We start from the raw sequence: 25815 nt of genomic DNA on the forward strand, positions 1-25815 counted from the left end.
CATGCTTGATCATCATCTGTATCCTGTAGTTTATTCTATGATGATATTGGAAGAGTTACAGAGAAACAATTGATTTTAGACTGTGATGAAAATTGGTTTCTATCTATGATACAAAAAGATGTTAAATTACTTCACTAAGTTGCTTCAAGGCTATATGGATTTGGTAATTGCTTTGGTGGTTATTTGATATAAAGAAGTAAACAAATGGAGGGTGTTAGAGAATGCTAAAAGATGTCAGGGAAGCTTGATGCTTTTAATATTGAAAAATTGCTCTGAAAGTTTAAATTATTATGAGTTTAAATGATTATGAGGGCAGATTTTGTCAATATCTTTTAATAATAGTTGCCTTAGAAAAACTTTAAAAATATTACAGGAACTACTTCAAAATACTAAACCATCATTCATGCAGATTCCTAATACATTTTCAATAGTTTCTTATCTACAGTAGATAGATATCAGTCTTTCAGTCAAACTCAAGAAAAAAAAATGGCAGTATAGCTCCCAAATCCCAAAATAATATTTTAACAAAATGAAATTATTTTATTAAGTGATTTTAAATTTTAGTAATAAATGTCACATCTATATTGATAACTAGGTAATACATTTTCACCAGACAGATTTCTTATCTTAAAAATATGTGACCTTAAAATTTTACATTTCAAAATGATCAAAGGACCATCTCCTGTTTGGCTAATTTAGGCTTCTGAGTTTTTAACAGTGACTCAGAAGTAACTGATTACTTTGTTTTCTTAAATTAGATTGCAACTTGATTCTAGTATAAGAATAAATCTTAACGTCACTAAACTGAGAAATGAGGATTGCCCACATTAACTAACTTGGAGGATGCTGAATGCTTCAAAGTAAGAACTTCTCTCCTTTAGTTACTGATAATAAATCAAGCACAGCTACTTAATTATTTTTACCAACATGTTTCCCAGTGGAAATGTCAGTTATTTCGTAGTCATTTCACAGTATGCTTTTTGCCAGAAAGATTAGAAATCAATTATTTTTAATTAAAAAGTGATCATACTTTGTTTTCAAAATCAAGTCATTTATAACTTGGCCCAAGAACATCTAAAATTTTATAATAATTATGGTTTTCTCCATATTTTATTTTCAAGTTTGAATTTTTAGTAAAGGTAATAAATACTTTAGTTATATTTCTATTGCTGTGATGATTTGCATTTTTATATTGTTTCAATGAATGTACATTTGTAAAATCTTTTATCTTAGAACTTCAAATCATTTTCTGCATTAGACATTATTCCGTATAAAATGGAATATTTATTATATTAAACCACTTGAGATTATGTATGGAGTTTAATCTATTACTGCACTGTAGCTGAATCTGTCCTGCCTAATATATATCACAAAATGTCAGTTTCTTTTTGAAATCTTATGACAGATTGATAAATCTTTTGGAGGCTTTTATTCTGTGGTCTCAGTTAAAATTTGGAATCTATTATCTTTTTTAATAGATTTCTTGTGTATGATAATAATCAGTAATTAAAAGAACTTAAAGCTCTAAAATAATACTTTAGCGATATATAACTTAATTGTGCCTATACAGCTATGCAGTGTATTTACAAACATCGACTTTAGTACCAACCTCATTTCTATTAATACAAGTGTCTCATAGCTCCTGTTTTTTGAAAGTCTAGAATTTTCAGAGAAAAAAAATGTATTCTGATGAACTACTCACGTTTTCTTAGTCTATATGAATAACATACAGATCAGAGAGTGGAAGTCAATAAATTTGGAAATGCTTCTTTTTGGAATGGTATTTAATTTCCAAGTACAAAGATATCCAGCTTGGTGTCACTAGAATGAAATGTATTTTGTGTATGATACAAAAAGAAGAAAATACAAATCTTGAAGTGGAACTATATTGTATTTCCTTGGAGTGTGACTAATTATAGTGCAATTTGTGAAAGATTTCTATTATTTATTTTTAGAAAAACAGGTCTTTGTTTTGTTTTTACAAACACATATTTAGATTAAGTAATAAAATACAACTCTATTGGATAATAATATAAGCATATTGTTTAATTATAAGCAAAATTACTAATTTTAAGAACAATTTGCTATAATTTTAGATCGACCTACATGATTTAAGCTGGCATGTCTATTCCTCCCTTCTCACAAATGAGTTAGTCCTATAAACTATAGGACTGGAGGCAGTCCTATAAAAAACAGTAGAGAAGATCAAAATGAAATGAAAAGTGTCTAATGCTCCACAGGATGAGTGCATTGTCTGTCTGCAAAGTTTCCCAGCAGGTGCTATTTAATTTGTTGCATTTGCCCAAAGTCTGTCTCTCAGGTTTGTAGAATTCGATATCACTATTATTTCATTAAACAGAGAACTGCTGATTTGTGCACAATTTATCAGTCGGGGTTCTGTTTGGACACAGTGATTTGGACACAGAACATTTTATACTGAGATTTTTAAACTATAACAGAGCAATAGAGTAATATCAGATCGGTTAGTAATAGTAAAGAGAACTTGAAAATAACATAGCAATAGCAGACGTAAGGAGCATACATTATTTTCAAGACCAAGATAAAGTGCTCCAGGAAGAGATTCCAGGACTGCCCTGGAAATCAAGATAGCACAGCTGTGGCTTACAGAACAGCAGAAAAGTCATTATGGTGCCGCACGGGCAAATTTTGCTGGAATTTCACCTTCTAGGGTGTCAGAGGAAGTTTTTTACGGGAAAGCGTCTCACTGGAAGCACACCCCTAGAAAATCATCTAACAGGGTGCTGAGGAAAGCGTCAGGCCGCCAGGTGTGGAGCCCGTCTCAGGAGAAGCCATCCATACTGAACTGTCAGCAGTCTGGTGCTGCGGAAGCCACATCTGTCACAGGAACCAGTCCTTTTGAAGGAGGGAGCAGGCTTTTCTTGGAACTTTTTCATCTGTGCTCATTGATGTTTCTCACGATCAAGATCAGGATTACACAGGAAGCCAAGAAAAATACCACGGAATTCACCACCATGTCTTTCTTCAAGTCCCAATTCCCTAATCTGTCTTCCTCCTCCTTTCTACCGTTCAGAACCTTCTTAGATCTGTTTTACATATAATATCTAGGGGGTTTAGCTGTGTTTGGCAGGAGGAATAGGGAGAAATGGAAGTATTCCAGGGTACCTTCTTTTTTCTTCTTGCCCCCTTTTTCCCTAAAGTTCATTTCCTTCCATCTTAACTCTCCTTCCATGCTCACTTCTCCTTTTCTGAAATGGTGCAACTATTCAGAATCTATTATGTTAAGATATAATTCAACAGAACTTTATTTATCACTATATTTTCCAATGAGATCACCTCCATAGTTATTTTGGGTTTAAAATATAAAACTGAAAAATGATTTTTATAGATCCAACACATAATTTATCTAAGCAACTGAAGTTTTGGCAAAAAACATCAAGAGTTTTCATCATTAGAAATAATTTTATTATTTATTTTAAAGCAGTTAAATGTAACTGGTAGCAAAATGGTACAGACATCAATTCCCATTGGGCTACAAGGACTATTAATGACTTTATATTTTATTTTCATGTGCAAGTATAATTATTTTAAAAAGGCAACAGTTCATTAAAAGTCTTGTATAAGCATGTTTTTATTCTTTAAATAACAGAAAGACTAATAAATTATCATTATTGTAGCAAGCTGGTATGAACTGTGTCAAATATTAAATTTGGACTAATGTTCATAGTCAAAAATAATTATTTTAAAATTTATGAAACAAAATTTTTAGTTATATAGGAAATATAATCATATCCTAGCTTAAAATCCTAGTCTCAACAACTGTCATAATGCAAAAATACTAAACTTCAGATCTTGTGGGGAAATAAAAGATTTGTAAAATCTTACATTTATTCCTAAAAATAATGAAGTAAAAAAAGTCAACTTAAAGAAACATCGTACTTGACTCTCGATATGCAAATATAAAATAAGTTCAATAAATTTATTGTTTTTCTCTGTTACATATATTAGTTCCATTCTGCCTTCAGTTTTTAACAATTTATATGTGAATGTGTGTTTCAAATGTATTTCCAATGTTTATAACATATACACATATATGCATACAATCTTTAAGTTTTAAGGCATGCTCCAAATTTCAGGTAACCTGTTATACATTCTACTTCTCTGATCAAAGTAGAGTAAATGCAGGGTCTCTGTTTTAGGGGTAATTCTTGGTGTTCTTGTTATTCTAAAATGTGAATAATGTAAAATACCAAAAAGAAAAAAAAGACATTTCATAGTCTCCAAGCCAAGTTATATAATGACTATAATCTTTGATTTCACGTTGCACTTTACACTTTTATTTCTGTAGAATTATTGAGATAACATTTGAATATCTTTTCTTAAAAAAAGTATTATCCTTTAAGTTGATCTGCTTCATTATGAAAAGAAAAAGTTTCCCTTTCTAGTTTTATATTCATTTTTTGTTGTTGAATTAAAATCAATGTCAAATTCAAAAATTAAAAAATACAGAATTAGAATGGTATATATTTAAATTTACCAATGTTTCTTTCATAGGAACATTTTAACACACTTCCACTACCTGGTAAACTATGTACACATACTCTTGTGCTTTTTTGATCTATTTCTCTAGGGGGTAAATGCAATAAAGGTAAAAAATGGGTGTCATAAATGGTCCATTTATATTTAAATTTATGACTCAAATTCTGCATGATTTGCATTACTGTTAAAAGCCAAGAACTACCTATTTTTGTTTTATGCTTTTCTCTCATATAGTTCATAGATACGATTTCAAAATTAAGCCAAAATTTTTAATACACCCTTCATCGAGTGTTATTGTTTCATTACCAAAGACATAAGAAGGACTTTTATTGTTTTGAAGTGTCTTCAGATTCCATAAAAGGTATAAATTATCTTCTGTCAATTTTAAAAGAATTTTTCTAATGAAATTTACTATACAGATATATGAAAAATGGTAAAGCCCAAGAGCCTAAGGACAATCATTACTGTATATTTCAAGAAGTCCAGTTAATGTTTTAATCCTTGAATTAAATTTAAGTCAACAAATGTGTATTAAGTATTTTCTCTATGCTAGGCATTCATTTAGGAGAATAATAGATATTTGCTTTATAATGCTTTTCTTGGCATAAAATGTTTGCTAGACATAAAATTACCAAAAAGTGCAGGAACCTAGTGTTTGTTTTTATGTTTTAGTTTCTTCAGTGTAAAACATGCTATGAACATCTCAAATTCTAAGATAAATATTTTTATATCATAAGGCAGAGAAAAAAAGTTAAAATGACTTAAAGATTTGTATTCTAAAGCAAACTATGATTCTTACACAAAAGTCAGCCACACAAGTTTGTTGGTTAATCTCTACGTAGAGAAGACTAGACAGTTATGATGAGCTCAGTTTTGTAAAACAGTAAGTTTAAAGAATATGATATGACACATTTAATTTTTAAGAGGAGCAGCAACATTCTGTGTCCATTGTGATGCACCAAATAGAGTTAGATTTTGTCAATTTCATAAAACCTTAATAATTTTTAAAACTGGTTTCAGATAGTTTGGATTATTATAAAATAATTAAATGTCAGATTTAAATTTTTGTATTTTAATATAGCTTTTCAAATCTATTCCATTGATGTCCTTCAACTATTAACAGGGAGAGTACCAGTAAGTACATTAAATTTCAAAATGATCTATACTTCTAAGAGAAGAGATTATGTTTTTAAATATGAGAGAATTACATGTATTTCCATCTAGTTTCTTTCGTGCCAGCAAAACTTTTCTGGTTCCAAGCAAGGTCCTTGTAGGAAAAAAGTTTCTCATTTTATTTTTTATCAAAGTTGAGTTTCTTCCCGAGAATCTTGACCGGTGACATTGCAGATGCTATTTCTTCGACTGGGCTCACTGTTTGGAAGGTAGGCCAATGGATCTGGTCGAATTAAGTATCTAATAAAAGAAAGCAAAATAAATAACTTTGCAATAGTAAATACAGGCAACATTGATTCACACTAACACTTTATATTTCTACTTTATTTGTTCAGTTTTCAGATAATCTAAACTGTCTATATACAACATTGGTGGTAGAACTCACTGTTTAGTTGGCCTTTACAATTTGGCACGGTTAACATTATCATTTTCATACCTGAGAAGATTATGATGATGAATGCTGATGAATCAAGCACTATTATGTTTCTTCTTCTTCCTCTTTTTCCCTGTGCATGTTGGCTGTCAGGCACCATTATTTTTCAATTATAATCAATTTCAGCCCCTTCGTCTCATCAGAGTTTTATGATTTAGTATGCTGTTGACTTATTATCCCTTACTTTGGCCATTTTTTCTATGAAGGAGACCTACATTTTAGCCATTATTCTTCCATGACTTAACTGTTCTTTGTCTTATTTTTATGACTTAAAAAAATTAGGAGATTGATGTAAATGGTTTCTGTAGTCTTTTCAATTTAAATATTTTATGAATCTATAAAATCAACAGTCTAACAAATCTTTATAGTGAATATAATGCATAATGTTTAAATTAGCTGAAAAATTATTTATCTAAAATTTAGGTTATGGTATAGTAAGTGATAATATTAAAGTATGGAGAATCATTCTTAACTAATTCTGCTAGTAAATATAAAAATGTTTATCTGCCAAACTCAAACATTTCATTAACGTGAGAATTTGTTTTAAGAGAGTTGTCTTACTTCAGACTGTCAAATGACGTACAGGCATACCTTTTTTATTGCTTTTTACCTGAGTGTACTTTGCCAGTATTGCATTATTTATACATGGAAGCTTTGTGGCAACCCTGCATCAAGCAAGTCCGTTGGAGACATTTTTTCCAACAACATGCGCTCACTTAGGGTCTCTGTGTCAGATTTGGTAACTTGAACTTTTTCCATTGTAATTGTATCTGTTATGGTGATCTGTGATGAGTAATCTTTGATGTTCCTATTGTAATTGTTTTAGGATACCATTATCCGCACCCATATAAGAAAGCAATTTTAACCAATAAAATATGTGTGTTCTGATCACTTCAGCAACCAGCTGTTCCTTTAACTTTCTCTCCCTCTCCTCCACCATCTGTATTCCCCAAAACACAAGAATATTAAAGTTAGATCAGTTAATAACCCAAAAATGACTTGTAATTGTTCAAGTGAAAGGAAGAGTCTTATGTCTCTCACTTTAAATCAAAAGCTAGAAATGATTATGCTTAATGAGGAAGGCATATCAAAAACTTACATAAGTTGGAAGTTAGGTCTTTTGTGCCAGTTAGCCAAGCTGTAAATGCAAAGGAAAAGTTCCTAAGGAAATTAAAAGTGCTACTTCAGTGAATACACAACTAATAAGAAAGGTAAACAGCCTTATTGCTGAGATGGCAAAAGTATGAGTGGTCTGGAAAAAAGATCAAACCCGCTACAACATTCCCTTAATCCAAAGCCATATCCAGAGTGATGCTCTACCTCTTTTCAGTTTTCTGAAAGGTGAAGGAGGTGAAGAAGCTATGGAAGAGGTTAGCTACAGAAGAGGAAGCTAGCAGAGGTTAGCTCATGAAGCTTAAGGAAGTCTCCTCCATAACATAAACGTGCAAGGTGAAACAGACAGTGCCAATGGAGAGGTTACAGCAAGTTATCCAAAAAATCAAACTATTAATAAGATCATTGATGCAGATGGCTAAATTAAACAACAGATTTTCAATTTGGAAGACAGACTTCTATTGGAAAAAGGTGCTATCTAGTACTTTCATAGCTAGAGTGGAGGAGACAAAGCCTGGTTTCAAAGCTTCAGTGACAGGCTGACTCTTGGTAGGGGCTAATGCATCCGGTGACTTTCAGTTGAAGCTGGTGCTCATTTACCATTCTGGAAATCCTAGGACACTTAAGAATTCTGCTAAATCTGCTCTGCCTGTGCTCTAGCAAAGCTTGGCTGGCAGCACATTTGTTTAAAGCATAGTTTACTGAATATGTTAGGTCCATTGTGAGACTTAATACTTAAAAAAAAAGACTGTTTTCAAAATATTACTGCCCCTTGATAAGGCACCAGGTCACCCAAGAGCTCTGATGGAGATATACAATGAGATTAGTATTGTATCATTCTTGCTAACCCAACAGCTATTCTGCAGTCCATGGATCAAAGAGTCATTTCAATGTTCATGATTCATGGGATGAGGTAGAAATATCAACATTAACAGAAGTTTGGAAGAAGTTGACTCTAACCCTTATCGATAACTTTGAGGGGTTCAAGACTTCAGTGGAGGAAGTAACTGCAGTTGTGGTAGAAATAGCAGGAGAACTAGAATTAGAAGCGGAGCCCAAAGATGTGACTCAATTGCTGCAACCTCTGACCAAAACTTGAATGAATGAGGAGTTGCTTCTTATTTATGATCAAATAAATTGGTTTCTTGAGATGAAATCTCCTGCTGAAGATGCTATGAACATTGTTGAAATGACTATAAAGAATTTATATTATTACATAAACTTAGTTGACAAAGTAGCAGCAGGGTTTGAAAGCATTGACTCCAGTTTTGAAAGAAGTTCCACTTTGGATAAAATACTATCAAAGGGTATCACATGCTACAGATAAATCTTGCATGAAAGAAAGAGTCAATCAATGCAGCGTACTACTTCATTGTTGTCTGATTTTAAGAAATTGCCACACCATTCAAACCTTCAGCAACCACTACCTCAATCTGTCAGCAGCCATTAACATTGAGGCAAGACTCTCTATCAGCAAAAAAAGATTATGACTCCCTGAAGGTGCAGATGATTGCTAGCATTTTTTAGCAATAAGCTATTTTTTAATTAAGTACATTTTTAGACATAATGCTTTGCTTTTACACACTTAGTAGACTAAAGTATAATGCAAACATAAATTTTGTATGCACTGGGAAACCAACAAATTCAAGTGACTCGCTTGATTGCAATATTCACTCTATCGTGGTAGTCTGGAACAATCCTGCAGTAGATCTGAGGTATGCCTGAGTATCTTCAGTAACTGCTTCTTGAGCACCTGTAGGAAACTGTGCTAACACTTTAGAATTTTAAAAAGTCACAAAACTTGACCTCTATCCGGCAGAAGATTAAAGCATAATTTATGAAGTAGATATGATGGAAAGAAAAAAGAAATTCCAAACGTCATACAAAGTGAAAAATAACAACAGAGAGAATTAGGAACTACTTTATTGACGGGTTGGGTTGAACTTGCCTCTCCAGGCTTCAGAGAAGATTTAGGAGGAAGGAACAGGAGGTGACTCCAAACGTTGTCAATGGAGACTACAGAGGATGGACGTTTCTGATGTGCTTAGAAGGGATTTGACTTTAGAAAACTGGTAAAGCATGGTAGGTAAAGTCAGAAACAAAGGTAGGAAACAGATAATGAAAGACCTTAAGTTTCAGAATAATTAGTTTCAATTGTGTTCCAAAGGCAGTAGGAAGCCACTAAGGGTTTGAAAAGGAGAGAAAGAAAATAAATATATGTAACACAGCATTCTAAGAAAGCCATGTTCCAAGTCCAAATGAAAGAAGTATTTCATACTTCTCTAATATTTTTAAGAGGCAGTATATAAAATGAACAGGGAAACTAATTAAAAAGTGAGAACTCTAATAAAGATTGCACTGTTTTCTTAAAGACTGAAGGAAAAAGTTCATAAAATATACTCCTTAATGAAAATCAGAAAAGGCAATCAAAAACATTGAGTCTATTTTCTTTGACCAAAAAAAAATTGAGATTAGTGTTTTTGGACCTATTAACTGGATTTTGTCATCTATGCACACTGCTTTATAATTACTTTAAATATCAATAGCATTGTAGATTAAAGAAGAAAACTAATAGTGCAAATTATACTTTTTAATACCACATCATCTAGTGATTTATTATTGTTTGTATCAAATTAATGTTGCTTCTTCATTTAAAATGAACTTCTGAAAGTGAATTTTTAGAAAAACATAAAAGAAACCAGTATAATCCATTATCCTCTACATTCATTGATGTAGTAGCAAAAGTTCCTTTTCTTACTATTATCATTACAAAACCTGTGAGTGAAATAAAGCAAATTTCTTAAACTGTGTTTTTATATATTACTTGTCATGTTAGGCACCTTTCAAATGATAATTTATCATTGCTCTGGTTCCACTGAAATTTAATTATCTTAGTGTCACAAATACAGATCACTGCAATGGTGTAAGTAAAGCTTTTTTTATTTTTTTTAATAGCAGTCATGTCGATGTTTTAGCTTAAAACGAATAAAAAATAAGAGTATCTAAAAGGCAGAAAATTCTCTAAAATATGTCTACCTTACCTGTCCACATTGTGACATATGTATTTGATTCATAAGTAAAAAGATTAAACATTATTTGAAATTATAAACATAAATACTTGACAAAAGGACATGTTCTTAGACTCAAAAGGTTGACAGCATTTGCTTTGAACATTCTGTCAAAAATAATTAGGGAAATGATTGTATTAAGCTAAAGAAATATAATTTATTACAAAATAAAAAAAAGTAAGCATAATTTTTAACATTCTGTATAATTAGCCCAATTATACTTATTTGAAAAAGAGGTATAAGAAGGCTGGAATTAATATGGGTAGATTAGATATTTAATAAAATTATCTATACTATGGACTTAAAAGAAAAAAGACATGTATAAATGTGGATGCTAAGAAAAAAGAACAGCTTTATTTTATTATCATAATATACCATGTGAAGGGTCCAGGATGAGAAATTAAAATCCAAGTACATCATAAATAAGAAGTTTTCCTCTAATTTAAGTCCTTTATAAATTCAGTACCACCATCAGATACAATTTTTGACAGTGACTTAAGAATTCTACCAGCTTAAATTGTTATTCGTCTGTTTCCCCAATGCTCCTGTATTCTAACCAGTATTATCAGGTGATAAAATAAAGCAATATTATACTAGACAGTTCTATCTCAGGTGCATTTTAGGAATCTCTTCACACTTATTTGGGGTCAGATTTACTCCTGCTGTTTTATTTTCCTAATAAGTTTTTGAAATGCTTCCTGTTTCTGCCCTAAAACAAAACTCTCCTCGGTAGTTCAACACTCATTCTTCTACTTTTTCTTCTGTATTTATATTTTTGGGAAAAACATTCCCTATTTGTCTTTTTCAGCTGGAAGAGAAGTAATATTTTTGTTTTCTATAGAAAATGGGCTTATCTTCAAAGTTCCAATGCTATGTATCTCTATGCTTTCTATACATTTCCTCTTTGTACTTTAAATAGTATATTTGAATGGATGGACAAAGAAAATTTGTGGTATACAGGCAAAGTAGAATACCATTCATCCATAAAAAAAGATGAAATTCTGTCATTTACAGCAACAGAGTCAGAACTGGAAAACATTATGTTAAGTGAAATAAGCCACAGAAAAACGAATACCATATGTTTTCTTTCAAATGTGTGAGCTGAAATAACTGATCTCATGGAGATAGTAGGTAGAATGTTACCAGAGGCTGGGGAGGGTGATGAGGAGGGGAAGATGGAGAGAGATGGGTTTATTAGTAACCGAAATACAGTTACACAGAAGAAATAAATTCCAGTGCTTCAAAGCACAGTAGGGCAACTATGCTTAACAAGACTTTATTGTATATTTCAAAATAGCTGGAAAAGAAGATTTGGGATATTCCTAACACAAAGAAATTATAAATGTTTGTGGTAATGGCTATCCCAATTACCCTGATTGATCATTACATATTTTATGCATGTATCAAAATATCACATGTACCCCATAAAATGCACAAGTAGTATGTATCAATAAAAAATAATTCATTAGAAAGTCAATATTTATTAAAAATACATATATACTTGGACCCACATATCATCTCTCTTTTTTTTACTACCCAAGAACCCATCTTTTCAGCCTGGAAGACTGTCTCCCCATTCTGACTCGTTTTGATGAACCAACATTTTTAGTTTTATTTTTGTAATCACACAGTTTTGAAACCCTAAAGCTATATTAGATTTCTTTTTCAATTCCCAAGTCAATCATCAAGTCCCATTTTCTGCCTTCATAAATCTATTTAGATAGGGGCTTGCCTTTGCAATGCTTTATCTCGATGCTATGACAGATGGTTCGTTCCCTCACACCTGCTTTTTAATTGTTTACCCTACATTCATGTTCACCCCAACCCTAACCCATCCCATCAATCAATTCTATTGTTTTCTGCAGAACTCCTTTCAAAAAATCATACCCTTTACACTCCAGTCAAAATCTTCCACAAAACTGACAACATATCAAAGAGTCTTCTAAATTTTTGCACATTATTACATTTAGTCCTAAACCTCTTGCATGGATCCATATTATGCTCAACATCACAAAATGTTCTCAGTTCTGCTAATCTCTGACCTTATCACTTGCTTTCTGGATTACAGATGCAAACATATCCTATGGATCTAATATCCAACAAAACATGTGGATCTTTGGCACTCGTTTTCTGTCAGCAATACAATCTATAGTTAGCTACCTTGGGTAAACATCACTTGATCTACCCCAGGACAGGTCGTGTATCTCAAGGGCAGATTCTTGTAAGGAATTTCTTTCCTAGGTTTACACCAACAGCCATCAAAGTGCCTTTTCTAAAGTCTTGCTACATGCTTGCTCATATATGTCTAAGTGCTGTTCATCATCTCTAAGACCAACTTTAAATCCATTTTGTCATCTAAGACCTTTCCAGAGGCAAATATAATTTATTTTTCCAGTATTACATTTACCTTTCAACAGAAATGCTAACTACACAAAACTTCTACTCCAGTCAAATTGCCACTGAAACACTTTATGCAATTCCTGTATAGTGCATTTTCCAAGCCATTCTTCCTGTTCTGGAATGTCCTCTCTTCTCCACCATCACAAATTCTATCTACCTTTCAGAGTCTAGTTTAAGTCTTACATTCTTTATAATTGCTCCAACCACTCAATAAAGTCTCCCTCTATTAATTCAGAAAAGCACTGTCTATCTCATTCAACTGATTTAGTTTGTTAGTGACAAAGTCATATTATGTATTGCTATTACATTTTTCATGTGTAAATTGTAGCTTTGTTAATTACAGTGTAAGGACTTTGAAGTCGGAGAAAATGCCTTAGTCTATCTCAGATATTTAGGTGAGTGCTACAACTGTATATGTTCAATAATTATTTTTTGAGAAATAAAATTAGTACCATAGACCTTTATCTATAAGTGCTTGACCAATCGTAATTCGACTTTTGGGAACTTGAAGGTATTTAGAACTAGACAGTGTGGGATATTTCAGGTTTTCTGTTGAGTTGCTCTTTTATTCTTCCAGGTTTTCCCTTATTTTTCCAAGTATTTTTTAGCTCACAGAATACAGAATTCATGCTATTTCTTTATTTTATACTCATTTTAAACAATCCTAATTTTTATATTACATGAAACACATCAAATGCATTTGTTTATTTACAAAATTAGGTATAGACTATTTAAGCACTTATAAGAAAAATAAGAGGCTATGATGGCCTAAATGAAAGTACAAAAATAAATAGTAGTTTTCTAAAAATATATTTGTTATATGAGATATAAGATCAACTTACACAACATCATTCAGCTCTATTCTGGTATCTGGAGATGGGTTAATCAGGATGTAGGAGAGGGTACTTTGATGATCATTCATTTCATCTAGAAGATAAATAAGTGGCAAGTTTGTTATACTACTTATAGAAAATTACAGGAATTACTATCAAACAGCTTGTATTCAAACCATATAACTGTCAACAAGAACTTACGTAGTTTTGTCCACAGCATGATTGTGCATGTAAGTTTGGCTGTTTTCAAATTACTGTCATTGAAAATATCTGACGGGTACTTATTTTTTGTTCCAATAGATGATAAAATAAAGTATCTAATTCTGTTCAGAATAACCACAGTTATAATCTACCTTTTATTACACTGAAAAAGTATTTTTCTTTAATAAATGACTAGATAAGACATTTACTTGATTTACTATGCTTTATCAATTATAAAAAATAATTATGGCTATAGATAACAATCCTAGAAAAGAATATCCACACAGGAAATTCTTGGGAAAAATAATATAATTACATTATGTTTAGAAAATATGATAGAAATATGTCAAAAAAGCTTGAAGACCCTAAATATGTGTTTGGCTTTGCTACATGACACATCTCATGTAACTCATCTTAATGCTTTTGCAGAATGCAAATAATTCTCTGGAACAGAATTTAACCATGAATTTTAAGGGAGATGCACTGCTGAATCATTTGTTTTTCCTAAAGCTATATATATAGGAAAAACATAATGGCAAACAGCTTTGGGGTCTCAATTTTTTAGATTTCAAGATTATCGTAAGATGTAAATATAAAGTTATGTGGATGTATACTTCAATAAACGTAATTCCTCCCATGGGCAAAATTTTCAATCTATCAGAATTCTCTCAAAAATCCTGTTCTTGAGATATAGTATCCCAACCACTTCAACTGCAGACAAGAATGGCTCCTGAAGAAAGAAATAATTTTTTCAGTTTGACCCAAAGTCTAAGAATAAGTTTCATACCAATCTAAGAATCAGTTTCATACCAATACCAACAGTATTTAGTGCATACTCAAATAACTGCATTAAACTAAAATCAAGATATTTTAAGCCCAATATAGCTGACCCTGATGAACAATTTGCTGCACTGGAATATAAATTACTTTCATAAAGTAATGTTGACTACTGTGTCCCTCTAATGAGAAACCTGTCAATTTAATATGAAAGACACTATTTTCAGCTATGATATTTCAAGTTGATATGGAGATGCGCCCTATTTTTAAAGTGTAAAAACAAAAATCCTTATCTTGCGAGGCAGATAAATCACAAAATAATTAAACGCACTATGAGTTTGCCGGTAAAATTATTACAGCCAATAGCTCACCAAATTCATAATCAAATAAACTAGTATATTCAGTTCCACATCTATGGGATACACACAAGGAATTGTATCATGCCATAGTGTTACGGTTGCCAGGAAAAATAGAGAATGCCCATGAAATCTGAATTTTAGATAAACAACTACCATTTTTGTTGCTGTTGTTGGGATCTCACTCTGTCACCCAGGCTGGAGTACAGTGGTTTGATCATACAACTAATGTTTTTTAGAATAAATGTATGGCAAATAATGCATGTGATATACTTATACTAAAATATTTTTGTTGCTTATCAGAAATTTAAGTTCCATTGGGAATCCTGTATTTTTATTGCTAAATCTAGTGGTCACATCTAGTGTTAGATGGCTAGGTTAACTGGCTGGAGATTAAAATTCCAATGAATATATATTGACGCTTACTACAAATAAGGTATAATTCCAACTCAAAACATATTTTGCTGGCAGGAGATTACTTGGATTATTTCTCCATATGATAAGAAATTTTGATTCATATGTGCTCTTTGAGAAATGCCCGCTTGCTTGAATTTCTACAACTGTTGTGCAGTTGTAGAGGTACAGATTGATAGTGCATTGTGGAGACTAAATTGTAATAATCTAAAAAGTAAGAGGTGGAGTAGAAAATCTCCATCTTATTTGACTATATATGAAACTCCGTTTCTTTTATAAACAATGACATTATTGAACTGTGATACAAGAAAAACAATTTAACAGATAACTTATCAGTCAATATCAATACCTAGCTTTTATCCTTGATTATTAACAGGATATTATACTCATTTTTGGTTCCAGAAACAAGCCAAATTCTATTAGTGACCTGATTTATCTGCTAAAAATGTAAAAATTGTGTAGTTAATTGAGAAATTTCCAGCAGGAGATATGATTTTTGTGTCAATATTATTTTTTCTGCTTAAGCAGCCTGTATGATTTTTCCTACTGAAGATTTTTATTTTCCCACAAACCACAGGAACTGGAGCAAGCATTTTGTCAATGTTTTCAATTCAATTATTATATATGGCTTATTATGACATAGAAAACATCATAATCAGAAATAATCTCTCCAGGATTCTTTTCTCACCCCTCACTGACTTTTCCTGAGGGAGAAGGAATGACTTATCTTTTAGAATTAGGTAAAAAGAATTTGCTGACTTCAAAGCTATTCTCTTTTTCTTTCATGTGTGCCTTGCTATAGGGTACAGTTTGCCTGCTTGTTCTCTGCCATGCTGCTTTGTGGAGAAGGCCTGAAGTTGCCCCTCTTTTTTGTGACTTTGTGTTTAAGAAGCATTATATAATGCTAATATAAATGATGAGTTGATATAAATTATATATTATATATTAATATACATTATATATTATATATTAGCATTATATAATGCTAATATAAATGACGAGTTAAAGGGTGCAGCAAACCAACACAGCACATGTATACATAGGTAACAAACCTGCACGTTGTGCACATGTACCCTAGAACTTAAAGTATAATAATAACAATAATAAAGAATGAAGGAGTGAGATTTTCTAAAAGTGTATTGCAGTCACACATCAAAACCATATTCAACAATAGTTTATATTAGCCATAATCCTGGAATATTTTGTCTCCATCAATCTTTCTCTATGGTTATTTTCTAGACATTCTTTCATTCTGGAGGTGAAAATGTGGTAGATTTGTGGGATCTTCAGGATTGTATCATGATAATTATCATTGACTATGGGAAAGACACAAATTAATTAAAATATGGCTCTGTAACAAGAATACCATATTTACTGAATAAAGTAAATTTTGTTTGGTAAATTGGCTTTACGAACAACAGAAGCTATTTCTTACCAAACAAAAATATCTAGGAAGGGAATTTGCAGCGAATATATATTTACTGTGTTCCTGATAACCAAAATATGATACTGGCAAAATAAAAAAAAAAAATTATATGGTTTAAATTATTTTCATTAAAATTACTTTTTCATCAGTGACATAATTCTTTTAATAAAACTACTCATAAAAACTGAAAATAGTATTTTTGAATATTGTAAACGTTAAAATAAATTATATGGAGAAAAAGTCAAAGATTGCTACTAGCATTTACAAAGAAACTTAGTTTGCTATATAAAACTATTAAATATTTTGCTTAGAGTAGTTAGTATAAATAGATCACATTAGAAAAGAAACAGAATCATATTCCTATGGTTCTTACAAAATAATTGATTAATGAGTCCTATTCCATGCACATTAATTTCATATTTTTGCTTTGTTTTAAATTTTCATGTTGAAGTATTTTAAGAGGATTTTTAAAAGAGCATAATAGAATTTCGTAAGAAAGAAAATTAAATATCATGTATATTTGTATAGGTTACCATTAAATAATACTTCTGTTATAGACTGAATTGTGCGTTCCCCCACAAACTCCAGGGTTGAAAAGCTAACTACCAGCCAGGCTCTGTGGCTCAAGCCTGTAATCCCAGCACTTTGGGAGGCCGAGACGGGCGGATCACGAGGTCAGGAGATCGAGACCATCCTAGCTAACACTGTGAAACTCCGTCTCTACTAAAAAAAAAATACAAAAAACTAGCTGGGCGAGGTGGCGGGCGCCTGTAGTCCCAACTACTCGGGAGGCTGAGGCAGGAGAATGGCGTAAACTCGGGAGGCGGAGCTTGCAGTGAGCTGAGATCCGGCCACTGCACTCCAGCCTGGGCGACAAAAAAAAAAAAAAAAAAGAGAAAAGTTAACCACCAAGATGACTGTATTTGGAGATAGACTCTCAAAAACTAATTAAGTTTAAATGGGGTCAACAGGGTTGTCGCCTAATCCAATAGGACTGGTGTCCTCATAAAAAGAAGAAGAGATACCAGGAGTAAATACATACAGAGACAAGACTGTATGAGGACACAGAAAGGCAGCAGGCATCTGTCAGCCAACATGAGAGGCCTCAGAAGAAATCAAATTTTGGGCTCCTTGATGTTGGACTTCCATCTTCCAGAATTGTGAGAAAATAAACTTCTAGTGTTTAAACCATATACTCTGTGGTATTTTGTTATGGTAGCCCTAGTACACGAATATAACTTCTGAAAACACACATCCATTGTATCAGGTGTAGTCAGAGGAACATTCTATATAATATAACGATATCACTTAGAGGCCCAGTTAAGAACAAAGGCTCTGAAACCAGACTGCGTGCATTGAAATTCTGGATCTGTCAATTGCTCACTCTGAGATCTTAGGCAAATTATTTAATTTCTCTTAATCTCTGTGATTAGCATCCTGGCGTGAAAAATGAGGAGAGCAACACTGCAATCTCACAGGTTGTTGTTAGAATTAAATTCTGATAAATAAATAAGAAATATAATTTAAAATTAATATGTTCACATTGATTTATAGTTCTTGTACTTAGTGCCTTATTGATATTAAGTGCAACATAAAGATTATTATTATTGTAGCAGGCAAAATCAAGCAGTAAATTACAAAAAAATTAAATATGTATTGCTATATGAAGGTGTTGGCATGCATAAATAGGGAAAGAGTGTTTTGAACAAATAGAAGGGCAAATGGCAAAACAAGAAATGGTTTGGTTTAACTTGTAGAAAGTAGGCACCAGGGAACGGACTAAAGTGAGAGAGAAGAAGATTAATTTGAGATGATGTTGAACAGGCAAGCTGGGACCAGATTCTAGAAGGGCTTTAACCTTGGTCAGCAGTTTGAATTTTATTCTAAGTGCAATGAGAAAACATTGAAGGATTGTAAGGGTCGAGGGGAAGGCTGGTGGTATCAAACAATTTTGTATTAAATATATCACTTTGATTGCTTTGTGGGAAATTAACTGTGTGGTTTAAACTCAGGACTATTAGGTGGTCATTGTGAAACAGAAACCCATGTGAGAAATATTGGTAGCATGAGAACAATAGAAATTGAGCAAATTATTAAAAAGGGAGGGGAAGAGAGTTAGAAATGATGTGGGAGACAGAAAGAGGAAAGAGAGAGAGAGAGAGAGGAAGACAGAGAAAGAGACTGAGAGAAGGAGAGACAGAATGTTAAGCGGGAGATACCACAGTATGTTTGAATGCCAATGGGAGAAAACAAGTAAAATAAATTCGTGCTATATGAGAAAGACAGTGTGTTTTCCTTTAGTCAGTACAAGAAACAACTTATTAGGGAAGATAATCTCAGTTGTACAGTACTTACTTCTTCTACATAGTTGGTAATAGCATAATCTAGTGATGATTTCATTTTCCTTCACCTGAACTTATATACACATTACGTGTTACCCATCTATAAAACTGGCTAGTTTTACAGTGCTGACTCAATTTGCTCAGGTATTCCAGTTTAGTGCCAAATTATGTTTATGAGTACAAGTATTTTGTCTATTTTTACTGAACTGACCAGTATATTTGGGGGATGTGAAAGGTGCTTAGAGATAAGAATAAAAGAATAATAATTCCATTTAACTGACCTCTATTTAAAGTTACTTTTATTACCATTCAAAGATTTTTAATCATTTTATGATAGGCAAGATAAAATTATTAAAAATGTTTAAACTGTCTCAATTTATCTTCATATTAATATTCAGTGTATTCAAGATTATATGAAACTATGAGTAAAATGAGTAGATAGATTTTCAGAACAAGCTACATTTCAACTCGCCATAAGCCACTCCATCACTTACTAGCTTCCGGCAAATAAAACTAGCTACTTGATACTCAATTTTCCTTTCAAAATAGAGTTTTCAATATTTCTTAAAAGCCTATGTCAGTACCCTACCTGTGTTTAAAAGAAAACATAAGTTTTCTTTTAAAAGCCAATGTTATATTTTATAAATATTGAAAGATCAAAACCACTTTGCTATATTTTTTAACATGATAAAGAATTCAAAAGAAAGCAAACATGAACAATTAGTCTAAGCATATATGATTTCTTCAGTGGTGCAAAGTCCTGTTTTGTTTTGTCAAGATGCTTTCTCCATTGTCCCACATCCCTTGCCCCATCATAATCTTCAAGGCTACTGGAGCCCTGGTAAATGGAAGCTCTCAATAAATGCTAGTTTCTTTCAAAATACTATGATGACAGCTATTTTATATTAAATAATGTGGGACAAAACTATACAGATTGTCTTCATAGTAAGGAACATAGAGTACATTTACATTTAAATAGAATATTCATTGCATGTCAAATAAAAGGTTTTACATGTGTTCAGGTGAAGTACTTCAAAATTTAGTGATGAATCTAATTGATAATCTGAAAATGTAAAATCAAGACATTACAGAAAGCGAAAAAAATTTTGGAAACACAAATAGCATATTTATTACATAATTTTATTTTAATAATTGGCCCCACTGATTTAAAGGTACTACTACTGACGTAATAGCTGAGGATTGAAGAAAACTATACTAAACATATTACTTAAATAATTTAAAAATAAGTACACACCAAGTTTTCCAGTTTTGCAGCTATACTGCAGTACTTTCATTCGACTTACAGAACATTTTTATGATTAGTTGATAATTGTAATTTATCACATGGTATTCATTAGTTTCTTTTTCAACTAAGTCATTCAGTAATAATAACAGCATGATTATATGAATCACAGATAATTCTAATTCTGAGGACACACCAATGAACAAGACAGGCAAAGTTTTTGCCCTCACACACCCTTTTAGCAATTTTCTTAGAATGGCTTCATACTGTATAATACATATCTTCAGAATAAGTGTCAGGAATCTTTAGTGATAGGTTTACTGTAAGGTACTGTAAACTTCCTATATAACTTTAAACATATCATTGAAGTTATTTTAGGATTACCATCACTGTTTTGATTATCACATAGGTGTGTTGGGTAAAAATGAAATGAGAAATTAACTAATCCCAAGTGCACATTGAGTTTTGACAAATGCATAGTGTGGCAACCACTACCATAACTATGGTGTCAAACACTTTCAAAATGCCAAAAAGATCTCTCATGCCCCTTTTGTAGTCAGTTTTCTCCTCTCAACTTCTAGCAATCACTAATTTCAAGAAGCAATCAGTTTTCTAGGAGTAATAAAATGTGTTCCTATTTTTCTCTTAGCTATGTTTTTGTGTTGAATCCATGTTATTGCATGGATCTACTTTGATGCTAATACAGCCACTCTAGCTTTCTTTTTTTATTGCATAAAAAACCTGTTTTAAGAAGTGCTTTTCCACAGAGGAGTTGAAGCAAGATGACCAAATAGAAGCTTCCACTGATCATACTTTCTGAAAGAACACCAAATTGAACAACTATCCACCCATAAAAAGCACCTTCATAAAAACCACAGATCAGGTGAGCAATTACAGCATCTGTTTTTAACTTTATATCACTGAAAGGGGCACTAAGGAGGGTAGGAGAGACCGTCTTGAATTTCCAACACCAACCCTCCCCTATCTTTTGACAGTGACCGTATGGTGCAGGGTGTCTGTGCACTCGGGGAATGGAGAACACAGTGACTGTGAGACTGCATAGGAACTCAGTACTGCCACGAAACAGTGGTAAGCAATACTGAGCAGAACTCAGCCAGCTCCCACAGAAGGAATACTTAGACAAGTTCTAGCCAGAGAAGAGCTGCCTATTCCAGCAGTCAGAACCTGAGTTCTGGCAAGCCTTGTCACTGTGGGCTAAAGTGCTCTGGGATTCCAAATAAACTTGAATGGAAGTCTAGGCCATAAGGACTGAAATTCCTGGGAAAGTCCTGGAGCTATGTTGGAATCAAAGACAATGGACTTCACGGGGCACGAGACCCAGTGAGATATCAGCTGGGACGGCAAAGAGAGTGCTTGTGCCTGCCCTTCCCCAACCCCAGGCAGTGCAGCTCACAGCTCCAAGAGAGGCTCCTCCTTTCTGCTTGAGGGGAGGAAAGAGTAAAGAGGACTTTGTGTTGCAACGTGGATACCAGCTCAGCCATAGTATGATAGGGCACCAAGCAAAGTCCTGAGGCCCCCATTCCAGCCTCTAGCTCCCAGATGACATTTCTAGACATACCCTGGGCCAGAAAGGAACCTGCTTCTTTAAATAGAAGGATTCAGTCATGGCAGCATTTATTACCTGCCAACTAAAGAGCCCTTGGACCTTGAATAATCAGCAGTGATTGCTGTGGGCCTTAAGTGAGACTCAGAGATGTGCTGGCATCAGGTATGACCCAGAACATTTCTAGCTGTGGTGGTTACAGCAAGAGATTCTTTATGCTAGAGAAAAAGAGGGATGAGTAAAGGGGACTTTGTCTTGTAGTCTCAGGTACCAGCTTGGTCACAGTGGGATAGAGCACCAAGTGGGCTCTTAGGGTCCCCAGTCCTAGGCCTTGGCTCTTGGTCAGCATTTCTGGACCTTCCCTGGGCCAAAGGGGTGCCTGCTGTCCTGAGGAGAGAGATTCATGCCTGGCAACATTCACCAAAATCTGACTGAAGAGCATGTGGGCCTTGAATGAACATAGACAGTAACCAGGTGCTACCCAACATTGGCCCAGAGTGGTGGTGGCCACAGGGAGAGATTTCTTTGCTTATAGGAAGGGGAAGGAAGAGAGGGATGGACTTTGTCTGTGGGTTGGGTGCCAGGTCAGCTGCAGTAGGATAGGGATACAGTTGGAGTCCTAAAGATTCTGACTCTGGGCCCTGGCTCCTGAAAGGCATCTCTGGACTTGCCCAGAATAAGCAGGAAAGTTACCACCCTGAAGGGAGAAAAACAGATGGGCTGGCTTTGCCACCTTCTAATTGTAGAGCTCTAAGGCTTTCAGCGAGCATAGGTGGTAGCCAGGCAGTGGTTACTACAAGCCTTAGGCAAGGCCCCATAGTGTGTTGGCTTCAGGTCTGACCCATTGCAGTCCCAGTTGTGGTGGCCAGAGGGGTGCTTGTGTTATTCCTCCCCCAGCTCCAGGCAGCTCAGCACAGAGAGACTCTGTTTGGAAGAAAGTAAAGAAAGAGAACAAGAGTCTCTGCCTGGTAATCCAGAGAATGCTTCAAGATCGTATGCAATACCAAGAATGTAGTACTTCGACAAGTCTATAAGAGCCACAGCATTACAGGGCTTGGGGTGCCCCCGAGTAGATATGGCTGCAGTGACCAAACACTTTGAACACAAAGTCCAAGTCTCAGGCAGGGTGTGGTGTCTCATGCCTGTAATCTCAGAATTACAGGGAGGACTGCTTGAGCCCAGGAGTTTGAGACCAGCCTGGGCAACAGAGCAAGACCCTCTCTCTAAAAAAGCGAAAGCAAAATTAAAAAATAACAAAGCCCAAGTCTGAACACTTGAGAAGCCTTCCAAGAAAGATGGGTGCACACAAGAACAGATTGCAAAGAACACAATAAATACCTAACTCTTCAATGCCCAGACACTGACGAACATCCAGAAGCATTAAGACCATCTTGGAAAACGTGTCATCACCAAACAAAACAAGGAATCGGTGACCAATTATGGGGAGACAGAGATATGTGATTGTTTAGATGGATTATTCAACATAGCTGTTTTGAAGAAACTCCACAAAATTCAAGATAACACAGAGAAGGAATTCAGAATCCTAACAAAAAATTTAACAAAGAGGTTGAACTAATTAAAAAGAAGCAAGCAAAAATTCTAGAGTTGAAAAATGCGACTGGCATAATGAAGAATGCATCAATCTCTTAACAGAAGAATAATTAGTGAGCTTGAAAACTGGCTATTTGAAAGTACACAGTCAGAGGAGAAAAAGGAAAGCACAATTTGAAAACATGAAGCATGCCTACAGAATCTAGAAAATAGCACCAAACGGGCAAATCTAAGAGTTACTGGCTTTAAAGAGGAGGTTGAAAGATAGGTTTAGAAAGTTTATAAAACAGGACAGTAACAGAGAAGTTCTCAAGCCTAGAGAAATATGTCAATATATAAATACAAGATGGTAATAGAACATCAAACAGATTAACCAAAATAAGACTACTTTAAGACATTTAATAATCAGACTCTCAAAGATCAAGAACAAAGAAAGGATCTGAAAAGTAGCAAGAGAAAAGAAATAACATACAATGGTGTTGTAATATATCTGGGAGCAGATTTCTCAGTGGAAACCTTACAGGCCAGGAGAGAGTGGCATGATATATTTAAAGTGCTGAAGGAAAAATACTTGTATCCTAGAATAGGAATAATAGTTGTCCTTTTATCCTTGTATTTTCGACCCACTGAAAATACTTTTTAAACATAAAGGAGAAATAAAGACTTTCCCAGTCAGACAAATCTGAGGGATTTCATCAACACCAGACCTGCCTATAAGAAATGCTAAAGAGAGTTTTTCAATCTGAAAGAAAAGGATGTTAAAACAATAAGAAATCATCTGAAGGTACAAAACTCATTGACAGTAGTAAATACACAAAAAAACCCCACAAAATATTATAACAGTGTAATAGTGGTGTGTAAATTACTTGTATTTTCAGTAGAAAGGCTGAAAGATAAACTGATCAAAAATAATAACTACAACTTTTCAAGTTTTCAGGACATAGTATAATAAGATATGAATACAAACAACAAAAAGTTGAAAAGTGGAGGATAAAGTTAAAGGGTAGAGTTTTGGTTAGTTTTCTCTTTACTTGCTTGTTTGCTTACGAAATCAGTGTTATGTTGTCATCAGTTTAATAAAATGAGTTGTAAGATATTTTGCCAGCCTCATGGTATCTCAAATCAAAAAACCTACAACAGGTACACAATAAATAAAAAGGAAGAAATTAAAATATACCACCAGAGAAAAAAAAAAGTCAGGAGTAAGTTGTTACTTATCAATGAAAACATTGAATGTAAATGGACTAAACTCTCCCAATCAAAATACATAGAGCATCTGAATGAATTAGAAAAACAAGACTTAATGATCTCTTGCCTACAAGAAACACACTTCCACTCAAAAGACACACATAGATCAAAAAAATGGTACGAAAAAGACATTCCATGCCAATAGAAACCAAAAAAGACTAGGAGTAGCTGTATTTGTATCAGATAAAATAGACTTCAAGGCAAAAACTATAAAAAGAGACAAAGGTCATAATAAAATGATTAAGGAGTAAATTTAGAAAAAGGATATAACAATTGAAAATATACCTGCAACCACATTGGATCACCCAGATATATAAAGAAAATACTGTAAGAACTAAAGAGAGAGATAGACTCTGATACAATAATAACTGGAGACTTCAGCAGCCCTCTTTCAATGTGGAACAGATTATCCAGACAGAAAATCAGCAAGAAAATGTCAAACTTAATCCTTCCCATAGACCAAATATCTATTAAAATATTGGCAAAACATTGTATTAGTCTGTTCTCACACTGCTATGAAGAACTTCCAGAGAGGGTAATTTTAAAAGAGAAATTGACTCACAGTTCTGCATGACTGGGGAGGCCTCAGGAAACTTACAATCATGGCAGAAGGGGAAGAAAACATATCCTTCTTCACATGATGGCGTGAAGGAGAAGTGCTGAGCCAAAGGCAGAAGAGTCCCTTATAAACCCATCAGATTTGTGAGAATTCACTGTAGTAAGAACAGCATAGAAATATCCACCCCCATGATTCGATTAGCTCCCACCAGGTCCCTCCCACAACAGTTAGGGATTATGGAAACTACAATTCAAGATGAGCTATGGGTGGGGGCACAGCCAAAATCCATATTACATTTCATCCAATGGTTGCACAATACACATTCTTCTCCTTAGTATATGGGTTATTCTCAAGGACGGGCCATATGTTAGGCCACAAGACAAGTTTTAATAATTTATTTTAAAAATAACCTTATAGCAAGTATCTTCAACAAGAGAACTATGAAAACTATCCAAACACATGGAAATTAAACCAGATAATCTTGAATGACCAATGGGTCAATGAAGATATTAAGAAGGAAATTGAAAAATTTCTCAAAAAAAATTAATGGAAACACAACATACCAAAACCTATGGGGGTACAATGAAAGAGGTACT

The 25815-nt window shown here is 33.6% G+C and overlaps 1 protein-coding gene across 3 annotated transcripts in view; it reads right to left on the minus strand.

Moving 5' to 3' along the window:
* Positions 1 to 3427: 3427 nt before the first annotated feature.
* KCNT2 (potassium channel, sodium activated subfamily T, member 2) overlaps positions 3428 to 25815 on the minus strand; it is a 406969-nt gene continuing 384581 nt past the window's right edge. For all 3 annotated transcript variants that reach the window (XM_011951598.1, XM_011951597.1, XM_011951596.1), the window contains 2 exons: positions 13548 to 13632; positions 3428 to 5931 (listed from right to left, as the gene is read on the minus strand). In XM_011951598.1, coding sequence (XP_011806988.1) covers positions 5820 to 5931; positions 13548 to 13632 — 197 coding nt within the window. In that variant the 3' untranslated portion in view covers positions 3428 to 5819. The remainder of the gene's footprint in view (positions 5932 to 13547; positions 13633 to 25815) is intronic.

The sequence above is a fragment of the Colobus angolensis genome, unplaced genomic scaffold (assembly GCF_000951035.1).
Source record: "Colobus angolensis palliatus isolate OR3802 unplaced genomic scaffold, Cang.pa_1.0 Scaffold320, whole genome shotgun sequence".
NCBI lineage: Eukaryota > Metazoa > Chordata > Mammalia > Primates > Cercopithecidae > Colobus > Colobus angolensis.